Raw genomic sequence first — 12,544 nt, 5'->3', positions numbered from 1 at the left:
TATAAAACAAAATTTTGATTCAAATGATTATCACATGCCATAGCAAAACAAATGGATAGTTTTTATTTGGTACTAGAAGCATAAATCAAAGGATGACAGATTTAGAGTAGGAAGGAATCTCACACATCATTGATTCCAACCTACTAATTTTATGGAAGAAGAAACTGAGGCCAAAAGAGGTTCAGGGATTTACCCAAGGTCACAGAATTGGGATTTGAACCCCAATCTTCTGACCCCAAATCCAGATCTTTTCCCACTACTCCCTACTCAGTCTAGAAATATTTAGACTCATAGTCCTAGAGCAGGGGTGGGGAACCTGTGGTCTCAAGGCCACATGTGGCATTGTAGGTCCTCAAGTGAGGCCCTTTGTCTAAATCCAAATTTCACAAAATAAATCCATTTAATAAAAGGATTTGTTCTATAAAACTTGCACTCATTCAAAAGGAAGCACACAAGGACCTAGAAGGCCACATGTTGCCTTGCAGCTGTAGGTTCCCAATCCCTTTCATAGAGTCTTAGACTTAGAGAACTACAGAGTGGGAAAGGATAAGAGAGACAACCTTTACTTCAACCTCCCTCCCCCTCCCCACCATCAAAAAAAGGGGGAAAAAAACATTCTGCATTTGTTTTATTGTAAAAAGTGATTTGGGAAACATTTGCTGATGTGGTCATCAACAAAATGTCCTCAAGGAAATGGATATTAATTGCATAAGCAGACCTTAACAGAATTTTAATTTAACTTCCAACACAACCATGGCAACTTAATCTAGTATAGCAACTTCAGCTTCTATTTTCACTCTGGAAAGATCTGAGTCACTAAGAGCACAGTGCATTTTCAAACTCCTATATTCAAAGGAATTAATTAATGGTAGAATAATTAGAGAATCATAGACCAGCTCTAAAACAATAACCTTGACAAGACCAATCATTCATCCTTAAGGGAAATTTTGTTAAAGATTGCATTTGAGAAGCAACATTGTATAGTGGGTAGCATCCTGGCCTTGGAGTCAGGAAGACCTGATTTGATTTCTACCTCAGATACTTATGACCTCAATTTCCTCATCTGGAAAATAAAGGGGTTGGACTTGATGGCTTCTAAGATTACTTCTAAGTCTGCATCTACGACCCCATGATTCACTAAACCATCAAATTTATAAGCAAAGAAGAATGATACTCTTCACACATGGCACTCCATCTTCTGTCTTCATAATGGAAAGTTCCCCACACCTCCCTCTTTAATTCTGCCTCAAAGAATTCCTCTCTTCCTTCAAGAAGCTGATCTAGGGGGAAAGTGAGGGGCAGCCAAGACTGTGGAGTAAAAGCAGGGACCCCTCCAAATACCTGCAAAAATGAATCTAAGCAAATTTTAGAGTTACAGAACCCACAAAACAACACAGTGAAACATATCTCCATCCCAAGACAGCCTGGAAGGTCAACAGGAAGGGTATTTCGCACCAGGGTGGGAGCCGAGCACCGTCTAGTGTGGGCCATGCTGGTGCTGACAGGGCAGAGCAAGCCTCAGGGAACTTAATCACTGGCAATTGTGGTGGTTTACAGACTTCTCAACCCACAAATTCCAATAACAGGGTGGAAGGTCAGTGGCAGAACTCTGCGGGACCTGGGTGAAAGAGGAGTGTGATCTGGCCCCAGCCCTAGGGCAGCAGTAGAGATGGCAGGGGCAGCAGCAGCAGCTTCTTCCCAACATCCAGGCCCACAGACAGTGCAGGGATCCAGCAGGTGATACAAAACCCCTAAAGCCTGGGACCCCAGACCCCCATCCCCAGTGGAAGCAGAGTCTTGCCTAGGCAGGGAGTTAGAAAGTCAAGTATTTGGCTGGGAAAATGAGCCAACAGCATAAAAAAAAGTCAGACTATAGAATCTTACTTTGGTGACAAAGAAGATCAAAACATAAAACCAGAAGACAACAAAGTCACAGTTCCTACAGTCCAAGTCTCCAAAAAAAATATGAATTGGTCTCAGGCCATGGAAGAGCTCAAAAAGGATTTTGAAAATCAAGTAAGGGAAGTAGAGGAAAAATTGGGAAAAGAAATGAGAGTGATGCATGAAAATCATGAAAAACAAGTCAACAGTTCACTAAAGGAGACCCAAAAAATACTGAAGAAAATTAACACCTTAATAAAATAGAGTAACCCAAATGGCAAAAGAGGTTCAAAAAGTCAATGAGGAGAAGAATACCTTGAAAAGCAGAATTGCCCAAATGGAAAAGGAGGTCTGAAAGCTCACTGAAGAAAATAACAGATTAAAAATTAGAATGGAGTAAAAGGAAGCTAATGACATTGTGAGAAATCAAAGCATTATAAAACAGAACCAAAAGAATGAGAAAATAGAAGACAATGTGAAATATCTCATTGGAAAAACCACTGACCTGGAAAATAGATCCAGGAAAGGGAATTTAAAAATTATTGGACTTCCTGAAAGCCATGATAAAACAAAGAGATTAGACATCATCTTTCAAGAAATTATCAAGGAAAACTTCCCTGACATTCTAGAACCAGAGAGAAAAATAGAAATGTAAAGAATCCATCAATCACCTCTTGAAAGAGATCCCAAAAGGAAAACTCCTAGGAATATTGTAGTCAAATTCCAAAGTTCCCAGGTCAAAGAGAAAATACTACAAGCAGCCAAAAAGAAACAATTTGAGTATTGTGGAAATATAATCAGGATGACACAATACCTGGCAGCTTCTACATTAAGGGTTCCAAGGGCTTAGAATATGATATTACAGAGGTGAGAGTAGCTAGGATTAAAACCAAGAATCACATACCCACCAAAACTGAGTATAATACTTCAGGGGGAAAAATGGAAATTCAATGAAATAGAGAACTTTCAAGCATTCTTGATGAAAATACCAGAGCTGAATAGAACATTTAACTTTCAAAGAGAAACATGAAAAGGTAAACAGGAAAAAGAAATCATAGGGATTTATTAAAGTTGAATTGCTTACGTTCTTAGATGGAAAGATGATATTTGTAAATCATGAGACCTTTGTCAGTATTAAGGTAGTTGGAAGAAATAGTAGATAGATGGATAGATAGATAGATAGATAGATAGATAGATAGACAGACAGACAGATGGCACAAAGTAAGCTGAATATGAAGAGATGATATCTAAAAATAAAATTGAGGGGTTATAGCGGAATATATTGGGAAGAGAAAGGGAGACATAGAATAGAGAAAAGTATCTCACATAAAAGAGGCAAGAAAAAGGCTTCACAATGGAGGGGAAGAGGGAGGAGGTGAGGGAATGAATGAACCTTACTTTCATCAGATTTGGCTTAAGGGGGAATAAATGCATACTCAATTGGGCATCTTATGCTACAATAAAGTAAGGGGGAAAGGGATAAGAGAGGGAATGATAGAAGGGAAGGCAAGTTGGGGGAGGGGGTATTCAGGAGCACTTTTGAAAAGGGACAGGGTCAAAGGGAAAAAGTGAATAAGTGAGAGGGGGAATAGGATGGAGGGAAATATAGTTAGTCTTTCACAACATGACCATTATGGAAGTGTTTTGCATGACTACATATATATATAACCTGTACTGAATTGCTTGCCTTCTCAATAAGGGTGGGTAGGTGGGAAGAAGGGAGAGAATCTGGAACTCAAAGTCTTAAAAACAAATGTCAAAAAAATGGATTTTTACATGCAACCGAGAAATAAGATATATAGGCATAAGGGTATAGAAATCTATCTTTCCCTACAAGAAAGGAAGGGGGAAGAGAATGGGGGGGGTGATAGAGAGGGCAGGTGATAGAGAGGGAGGGCAGGTTGGGGGAAGGGGTAATCAGAATGCATGCCATCTCAGGGTTGGGGGAGAGAGGTATGGGAAGAAAATTTAGAACTCAAAATCTTGTGGAAATTGATGTTGAAAACTAAAAATTAATTAATTTTTTTAAAAGAAGCATATTTGGACTCTGGTGGCACTGGAGGAGAAGGTGGGGCTCAGCTCTGCCTCTCTGAAATCCAATTCACAAGCAATTCAAGACATCACCCTCATGATGTCACTGGTCCTCTTAGAGAAAGAGGCATGAACAGCAGCTCAGGTACCATATCTTTCTGCAGGAAGCCTTTCCTGATCTCCCTTTGTCTGGAGGTCAGCAATAGGAAACCAATCACTTGATGCAGCTGCATGAATGAAAAATGGTCCAGATTTTGAATTTGGGAAACCATTCGTTATTGCTCTCCTCCTAAGTCAATGAATGGCATTCCCCTCTCTGGGTTTCAGTTTCTATATCAAGAGGAAAATACTTTGAAAATCTTAAAGCATTTTTAAAAAGGAATGATTTTTTATCTTCTAGCTATTTTTCTACTGTTTTGAGGTTTGTCCTAGTTCTGACCTTCTACAGCAGCTGGGTGGTTCAGTAGAGAGAGCGCTGGGCCTGGAGTTATGAATGAAGACCTGAGTCAAACCCTGCCTCAGACACTCACTAGCTAGGTGACCCTGGGCAAGTCACTTAACCTCTATTTGCTTCGAGTTTCCTTGACTATAACATGGGGATAATGATAGGACCTTTGTTGCATGGTTGTTGTAAGGGTCAAATGAGATAATATTTATGAAATGCTTAGCACAGTACCTGGCATATAGATCACTTTTAATACATGCTTCTTCCTTCCCTATAATTCTAGCACCATTTCCACCTCTGACATGATTTCAAAAGGTTCCTTCTAACTCCAGCACTCAAAGTCTTAGGAATATAAATCCAGTCGATTCTTTGGATAGGTTTACTAAGGGCCAATTTGTAGGTTAGTGACTCTTCATAGACCACTGTTCATCACCCTGGTTGCTCTGGGAACATGTCTATACATTAGTTGATGTCTTTTATAAAACATAAGAGAGAGAAAAAGAATTTTAGAAATAATCTATTTGGGGTGGCTTGGTGGCTCAGTGAATAGAGCACTGGCCCTGCAGTAAGGAGGATCTGAGTTCAAATCTGGCTTCATACACGTAACACAAAAAAACTAGCCATGTGATCTTGGGCAAGTCACTTAACCCTAACTACCCTACCTTCCCCCCTCCAAAAAGCAAAAGAAAAAAGAAAGAAATTATCTATTCCTTACTATTGTTCCACAAGAAATGATGAGCAGGCAGACTTCAGAAAAATCTGGAAAGACTTGTATGAACTGATGCTGAGTGAAATGAGCAGAACCAGAAGAACATGATTCACAGCAAGAGCAACATTGTGCAATGACCAACTTTGATAGATTTAGCTCTTCTCAGCAATGTTAAGTATCTAAGACAATTCTAAAAATCCATGATGGAAAATGCTATCTACATTCAGAGAAAGAACTATGGAATCTGATTGCAGATCAAAGCATACTATTTTCTCCTTTCTTATGTTTCTTCTTTCTCATGGTTTTTCCCTTTGGTTCTAATTCTTCTTTACAACATGACTAGTGTGGAAACATCTTTAACATGATTGTACATGTATGGTCTATATCAGATTGTACACTGTCTTGGCGAAGGAAAGGAGAGAGAGAAAATTTGGACCTCAAAATCTTATAAAAGTGAATGTTGAAAGCGAAAAATAAATAAATAATTTTGGTTTTTGTTTTTTAAAGAAATTATTCCAATCTCTTTATTTTATAGAGAGGAAAACTGAGGCATAGGTTTACTGTGCTAATAGCATCTCCCATTGCCCTGGGGGAACAGGATAATGAACTGCCATTTCAGAACTTATCCCCTGATAAATTTATAGGTGGTGCAGTGGATATAGCACTGGGCCTAGGGCCTGAAAGACCTAAGTGTGGTCTCAGACACTTAATAGCTGTGTGACCCTTGACAAGTCACCTAACCCTGTCTTCCTCAGTTTCCTCCTGTGTAAAATGAGCTGGAGAAGGAAGGAGCAAACCACTCCAATATCTTTGCCAATAAAACCCCAAATGGGGTCACTAAGAGTCAGACATGACTGATCAACAACAACAGAAAGCAGCATTAATTAATTGATCTCTTTTTTTCATGCCTCACACTTCCTAGGCACCAACCATGTATATAGGACAGGCACACAGTAGGTACACAGTAAACATTTTTAATTGATTACCTGCAGCAGCCTTTCTGCAGTTCTGACACTATCTCAGTTCAAATTAGTTTGGCCATGTTTAATACTCAAGTTGACCAAATACAGAAGATCATTCTCTTAGAAAATGCACTACAGAGAAAGTATGGGGAAATTAAATTTAAGTTGAAAATTAAAATCAAACAACTCATTAAGTGTCTACTTAATAAGGACTGGGGGGAAACAAAGGCAAACCAGATATAGTCTTATCCTCATTAAACTTACAGTCTATTAGGGGAGAGAGGGACAATATGTATATGTAAGTATAATATAAAACAGAGCATGGGAAGTGCATTAGTGAGTTACAAAGTTACAAGAGGAAAAGGATTATTTCAAATGAATTAGGAAACATATTGGGAAGAAGGCAACATTTAATTAAATCCATGAAGATGAACCTCTTCATTTAAGAGACTGAGTCAGGGCAGCTAGGTGGCTCAGTGAATAGAGCACTAGCCCTGGAGTCAGGAGGACCTGAGTTCAAATCTGGTCTCAGACACTTAATACTTACTAGTCATGTGACCTTGGGAAAATTACTTAATCCCAATTGCCCTGCCTTCCCCCCTCCAAAAAAAGCAAAGAAAGAGAGAGACAGTGAGAGAGACATAGAGAGAGAGAGAGAGAGAGAGAGAGAGAGAGAGAGAGAGAGAGACATAGACAGAGAGAGAGAGAGAGAGACATAGAGAGAGACAGAGGCAGAGAGACAGAGAGAGAGAAAGAGACAGAGAGAGAGACAGAGACAGAGAGAGGGATTGAGTGACTTAACCAAGTTCGCAAGGCAGTAAAGTGAGAAGAAGAGGAAGAGAGAATAAATATATATTAAGTGATGACTAAGTGCAGGTACTGTGCTATGCTTTTTACAGATATCATCTCATCTGATCCTCAAAGCAACCCTGCGAAGTAGGTGCTATTATTATCCCCATTTTACAGTTGAGGAAACTGAGGAAGACTTAAGCTAAGTGATTTGCCCAGGTCACATAACTGGTAAGTGTTTGAGGCAGGAATATGAAATGAGATCTTCCTGACTGCAAGTCTAATACTATCCACTGTCCCATGTAGTTACCTAGGAAGTTACATCTAAACAGATATCTCTTCCTCCTCTGAAGCTTTTTCTGTGGCTGCTGACAAGTACTTAAACTGAACCAAGCCCCACCTGTGGCCCCATCTAATATCTTTACATTTCTACCATCTCTCCCTTCCTTCCCTGCCCCAAGATGCGCATGGACCTCACCCACTTGGACACGCCTTCATATTTTCATTGAGTTATGTTTTCCCCATACTTCAAATCTACCTTACCAACCACAGTAACATCGCCCCCAACGAGGAGAGATTCTTTGTTTCTAATAGTGCTCTTGTGTCTTCCAGGATTTCCAGCACAGTCTTGAGCACACAGTGATGTTGAGGAAAGCCTCTATGCACAGAGGGAGAGGTGGGTCATCTCCTACAAAACTGTTAGCCCACTTGGATCAGTAGATGGCGTACTTGTCCATTAAATCACTATCTAGGTCCTATAGGCTGCTGCCTTTATCAAGATGGAAAAGTAAAGTACCGTATTCACAAACCTATGTCACAGAGACTTCCGATCCAGCCATCCTCACAGATACATTGCCAGGGCAGGGAACAACTTCCATGTAGACAGCCAGGAAAGGGCACACACTCATTGCACAGGGGTCCCTGCCAACCAGGTCGACATCTGCAAGAGTCCAGGGCTTATTCAGTCAGCAGCAAAATTAGTCAGAATATTACCTGATATGATTAAGCTAAAATTCCACCCAGTCCAGAAATTAGGAAGGAAAAAAAAATAGAAGAGATCACTGGTAAAGTCAGAAGGAAAAAAAATGAGCAGACTTAAACAGATCATAAAAACATAGAGGAAAAAGAAAAATATTGAGAATCAGAACCCCTAATTGTCATTGCAAATAGAATATAAGCTTCTTGAGGTCATGGCTGCTTCACTTTTGTATCTGAAACCATAGCATTTACTCAGTACAGTGTCTAACACAGTAAATGTTTAACAAATGCTTGTTGATTGATTGATGATGATAAATGGGGATCCCAAGAGATAGTGAGGCTAGAAAACTGAGACCTGGCACAAGTCCCAGCCATGAGGGAGAAAATGGAAGGTAAATACAGTTGCCCATCACTTGGCACCCTGTTCTAATCTGTCCAAGGGCAACTTCCTTCTCCTCTCCCTGGTTTTCTCAATAACCTCTCTCAAAACATGCCTATCTTACTACTTTATGAACTCTCCTCTTGGACTCCTGATTTATTCTTATATTCTGAGTTACTTGTAAGACTCCCAAATCACTATTCTCTCTAATCTGTTTTAATTTTTAAGTAAAATAAATACAACTTCCAATTTGAAAGTAAAAATTAAAAAGGAGAAGGGGAAATACAGTTCTGCTCTTCAAAAAATGTCACATTCTTGTTCAAACAATTCTGGAAAGCAATCTGGAATTTTTTTTTTTAAGTTACTAAAATTTCCATACCCATCGACACAGAAATCACTGCTAGGCATACCGGTATACCCACAGGAAGCCAAAGACAAAAATAAATTTCCCATATACATAGAAATATTCATAACAATGTTTTTGGGGGGAGAAAGTAGAAGGCTATTAATTGAGAATGGCTTAAAAAAAACATGATACATGAATCAAATGGAACATTGTTGTGTCACAAGAAAAGATGAATGTGAACAATTTAGACAAGCGTGGCAAAAATATATGAACTTAACACAGAGTGAAGTAAACAGAACCAGTCAAACAACCTGCTTAATGACTACAACAATGTAAAGAGGAAAAACAAAAGTGTCTCTGGAGAAAAAGTGAGAAAATGCCCCTCCCTCCCTTCTTTGCAGAGGTGGAGAGCTACGGGTATGAAATATTGCACATATTGTCAGATTTGATTTAGATATTGGTTTGTTTTGCTCAACTGTATTTCTTTTTAAATCATTGTTACAAGGAATATAACTCCATTGTTAGAGGAAGGGGAAAAGATATAAATTTAGGTGGCAAAAAAAAATCAATGAAAAACTTTTAAAAGAAAAAAAGGCACATTCTCAGAATGCTCAAATGCTTCAGGAAGCAATGATTTTAATAAGTGTGGGCACTGCCTCCAGCTATATAGGTAAAAATCCCATTACTCCCTTGATGGGTTTGTCCCACTAAAAAATTCATCACCTGGTGCCCAATTTTATGGTGATGAGCCTCTCTACTAGGTTGGTCCTTAGAGGACAGATGCACACTTCTGCTAAAAGTCCTTACTATTCAGCTTGAAACGACCAACCCAAGCTTTAATTCTGCAGGCATAGCCTTCAAAATCCAAGGGTCACATCCATGCTAAAATGAAGCATTGGAGGTGGAGGCTGGGGGGGTGGGGAGGGCGGGGAGGAAGAACTTTCAACCCATAAGAAGCTTAAAATCTCCAATCTAACCCAAGGCAAAATGCCAAAAGAGAAAATCTTTTTTTTTTTTTTTTAGTGAAGAACTTGTGCATACCTAATAGCTCTTTGTCTACTATGAGCCCACGCCTGGAATCATTAAACTGCCATTTCTAGTTGCCAGAATGGGGGCAGGGAGCCATTTGAGAGCTGCAGCTTTGGGACTCCCCCACTCTTGTGGGCTGGGTGACTCTCAATGGTGAATCCACTTGCCAATCACTAATCAATCAATCAACAAGCATTCATTGTCTTCAATGTGCTAGGCACTGTGCCAAGTGCTGGGAATACAAAGACAAAAATAAAACAATCTCTGACCTCAAGAACCTAACGTGCTATCTATCAAGAGAATCAACATAAACATATATATATATATATAAACATATGCAAAATATATCACCAAGATGCTAGGGACTGGCTTGCCCCAGAGTCAGGCCCTGCTCAGTGAGGGAAGTTAGGTATGTAGGGGGAGGGCAGGGAAAGGGGAGAAGCCTCCTAGAAAATCTTTGAGTATTATTTCAATCTCAGCAGTACATCCAACATTGTCCCCAGTAACCACCCTCTCGGTCCTTTCTCCTCACCTACACTCGTCCTTGTCACAGATTCCTCTGTCAGGGTGACAGTCAACCTCACATTCCAGACCTAGAATACAGAAAGTACCCTTGAACTCCAGAAAGCAAAAAAGAGATAAAGAACTGACACTTCATTGGAGAGGTCTTGATAGGACTCCTTAAGGCAGCAGAAAGATTACCTTTGAGGCTTAAAGAAGTCGAATGGTCCCCAAACAGAATCAGAGAAAACATTTTTTTAAGCTAGTAAAAGAAATAAATGGTTAACTAACTTTGAAAAATCCTCAATTGTCCCCAAAGGTGCTACAAATGTCATGATGTCACTGTAAAATCCATAATCTAAGTGATGGGCCTTCGTCCTCTGGGTTCCCGTGTATGTTTTAGCTGTGCAAGTCTGGGAACCTAGAAATCTAAATTACATCCTTAGGCCTCTGGGATCCTCAGTTTCCTCATCTGTAAAGTGGAGATCAAATGGAGGTATGTAAAATCTATGCATTGCCTAGATCACAATGCTGTTGTGAGAAAAGCACTTTACCTTGTGGTTTTGTTTTTTTTTGGGGGGGGGGTCCTCTTACATTCATAAGTGATGTGCACACAATATGCTCCTACTATTTGGAAAACACCCTAAACCTGGCCCCTTTAGTTAGTATGCAGGATGCTAAGCTATAGACATCAAATACGGCTTGCCCAAAGACCTAGGAATTACATTGCATCCCCCTTCTGCTCGGGGTCAGAACGTTTTATGTCAGGAACCTGAGACGTTTGCAAAGTTTTGGTGTCTTAAGGCTGTGTGTCCCAGGGGAGCTGTCCAAACCTCAAAGCTTCAGGCCCTGAGACCCAGGCCTTGAGCTCCCTCTTAGCCACCATCCCTCCCGGCAGCGTCAAGACCTTTCATCCTTTCCCATCCCTCTCTAGGAGACTTTCTCTTTGAGAACAGTGGTGCCCTCCCAGAAGGGAGCCCTCCAGACCAGCAGGAGATAAGGGGAGCACTGCGCCAAAGGAGTACTGGGGAGGGATGGCCACGTCCCTGGGGAAAAAGCAAAGAACAGAGCACTTTTCCCTCCGGGCGCGGATTCCGCGCCTAAGGAATAGTGGGGCTGAGATTTAGCCTGGGGCTAGAGGAGGAGAAGAAAAAGAGGCTGGGGGAGATACCTTACCTACAGCAGAGAAGAAGCAAAAAGGTGGCCCAAGAACGCACAACAGCAGTAAGGATCCTGGGGCGAACATCGCAGCACCAGAGAGGGTAGCTTGGCCACTGGCTGCAGGGGAAGAAAAAGAGTATCCAATGAGTCTGACTACTCCACGTCCTCGGGTAGCCAACAGGGGCCACCCGCTTTCCCAAATGCTTTTCCCAACAAGGGGTTGTGCGGTCCAGCCTCCGAGGACCCCCCTGCGGGAAGTCACACACAGGTTCCAGTGCAGTCAGCGTAAAACCTCCCTTCCGCGTCGCCTTTGATCGCCGGGGTCCCTCCGCGTCCGCCCCAGGGTGCAGTGGCGCGCCCAGCTTAGTAGACCGAGAGTGCCTGCACTGAGAGGAACATGGAGCAGAGCGAGGTGGGGGAGCCGCACCGCCGGCTGCCCGCCCGCCGCCGTAGCCGCCCCCGCCCAGCCCCAGTTTACACTCCCTTCTCCTCCCTCGGTCCCGGGACTCGTGGGTGGTTGCGCTACCTCAGTCTGGGGATGCGAGCGGAGTCTTATGGTGCAGTTCGAACTGAGTGCCCCAGCACCTTAAAGCTCTCCTTGACCGACACTTGAATTTTAAAAATCAAAAGATCGAAAATTTAGAGCTCAGAGACTATATAATCCAACAGATGAGCAAACCGAGGCCCAGAGTTGAGTGATTTGCCCAAAGTCCCATAGGCAAGCAGCAGAGTCCAAATTCGATCCGAGTATGAACTCCACTTCCCAACGATCTTCTTCCCTAGAATCAGAAAGAAGCCCCAGCCCCTGGAGCGGACCCAGGTGGGATGTGTTTCCTGAGTATCTGTGTGCCCCCTCCTGTCTCCTACATCTTCTTCATGTATTTTGCTCTTGGTGCCCAGTTACCCCCTCCGGATCCTTAGGAATACGGATCCTAGTCTGGGACCGAAAGCTGGAGTGTGTTCAGGTACACACCTTATTAGCTGTTAACCTGGAGTTCTCTTCCCTTCTCCCAGTTACCTGAAGCACCGAAAAGAAGTGTTTATGTGTTTGTAGTAGGTTTTATGGAGCTAGGCTGGGAAATTTTAATTTGTAAGCATCTTCTTACCTTTTGATTCTTTCTTCTCCTTAGTGCCTACCCATTCTGCTGCTGGAATCCCACCCAATACTTTTGTCTCTTCCCGCCTCACAATCCAGATCCACAGTGGTACCTCAGGGTATATCCTTCCGTTTACCACCAGTCTAGACTTCTGTTTACTAGCTAATCTGATCAGCTGAGGTATGTTGGCATAACTGGGAATCAGGATTTAATGTGGCACACACAAGCACGCGCGC

At 41.7% G+C, this 12,544-nt stretch overlaps 1 protein-coding gene across 1 annotated transcript in view; it reads right to left on the bottom strand.

Moving 5' to 3' along the window:
* The window catches only part of LOC138173626 (protein delta homolog 1-like), a 37,849-nt gene extending 26,241 nt beyond the window's left edge, over nt 1-11,608 (bottom strand). The window contains exons 1-3 of the mRNA XM_069103672.1: nt 11,227-11,608; nt 10,082-10,142; nt 7,627-7,757 (exon numbers count right to left, since the gene is read on the bottom strand). Coding sequence (XP_068959773.1) covers nt 7,627-7,757; nt 10,082-10,142; nt 11,227-11,296 — 262 coding nt within the window. The 5' untranslated portion in view covers nt 11,297-11,608. The remainder of the gene's footprint in view (nt 1-7,626; nt 7,758-10,081; nt 10,143-11,226) is intronic.
* Between the last annotated feature and the right edge of the window lie 936 nt (nt 11,609-12,544).

The sequence above is a fragment of the Petaurus breviceps genome, unplaced genomic scaffold (assembly GCF_028583685.1).
Source record: "Petaurus breviceps papuanus isolate PSGF00001 unplaced genomic scaffold, PetGlider_PUasm1.0 63, whole genome shotgun sequence".
NCBI classification, from domain to species: Eukaryota; Metazoa; Chordata; class Mammalia; order Diprotodontia; family Petauridae; genus Petaurus; species Petaurus breviceps.
This window is presented reverse-complemented; position numbering and strand designations above follow the sequence as displayed.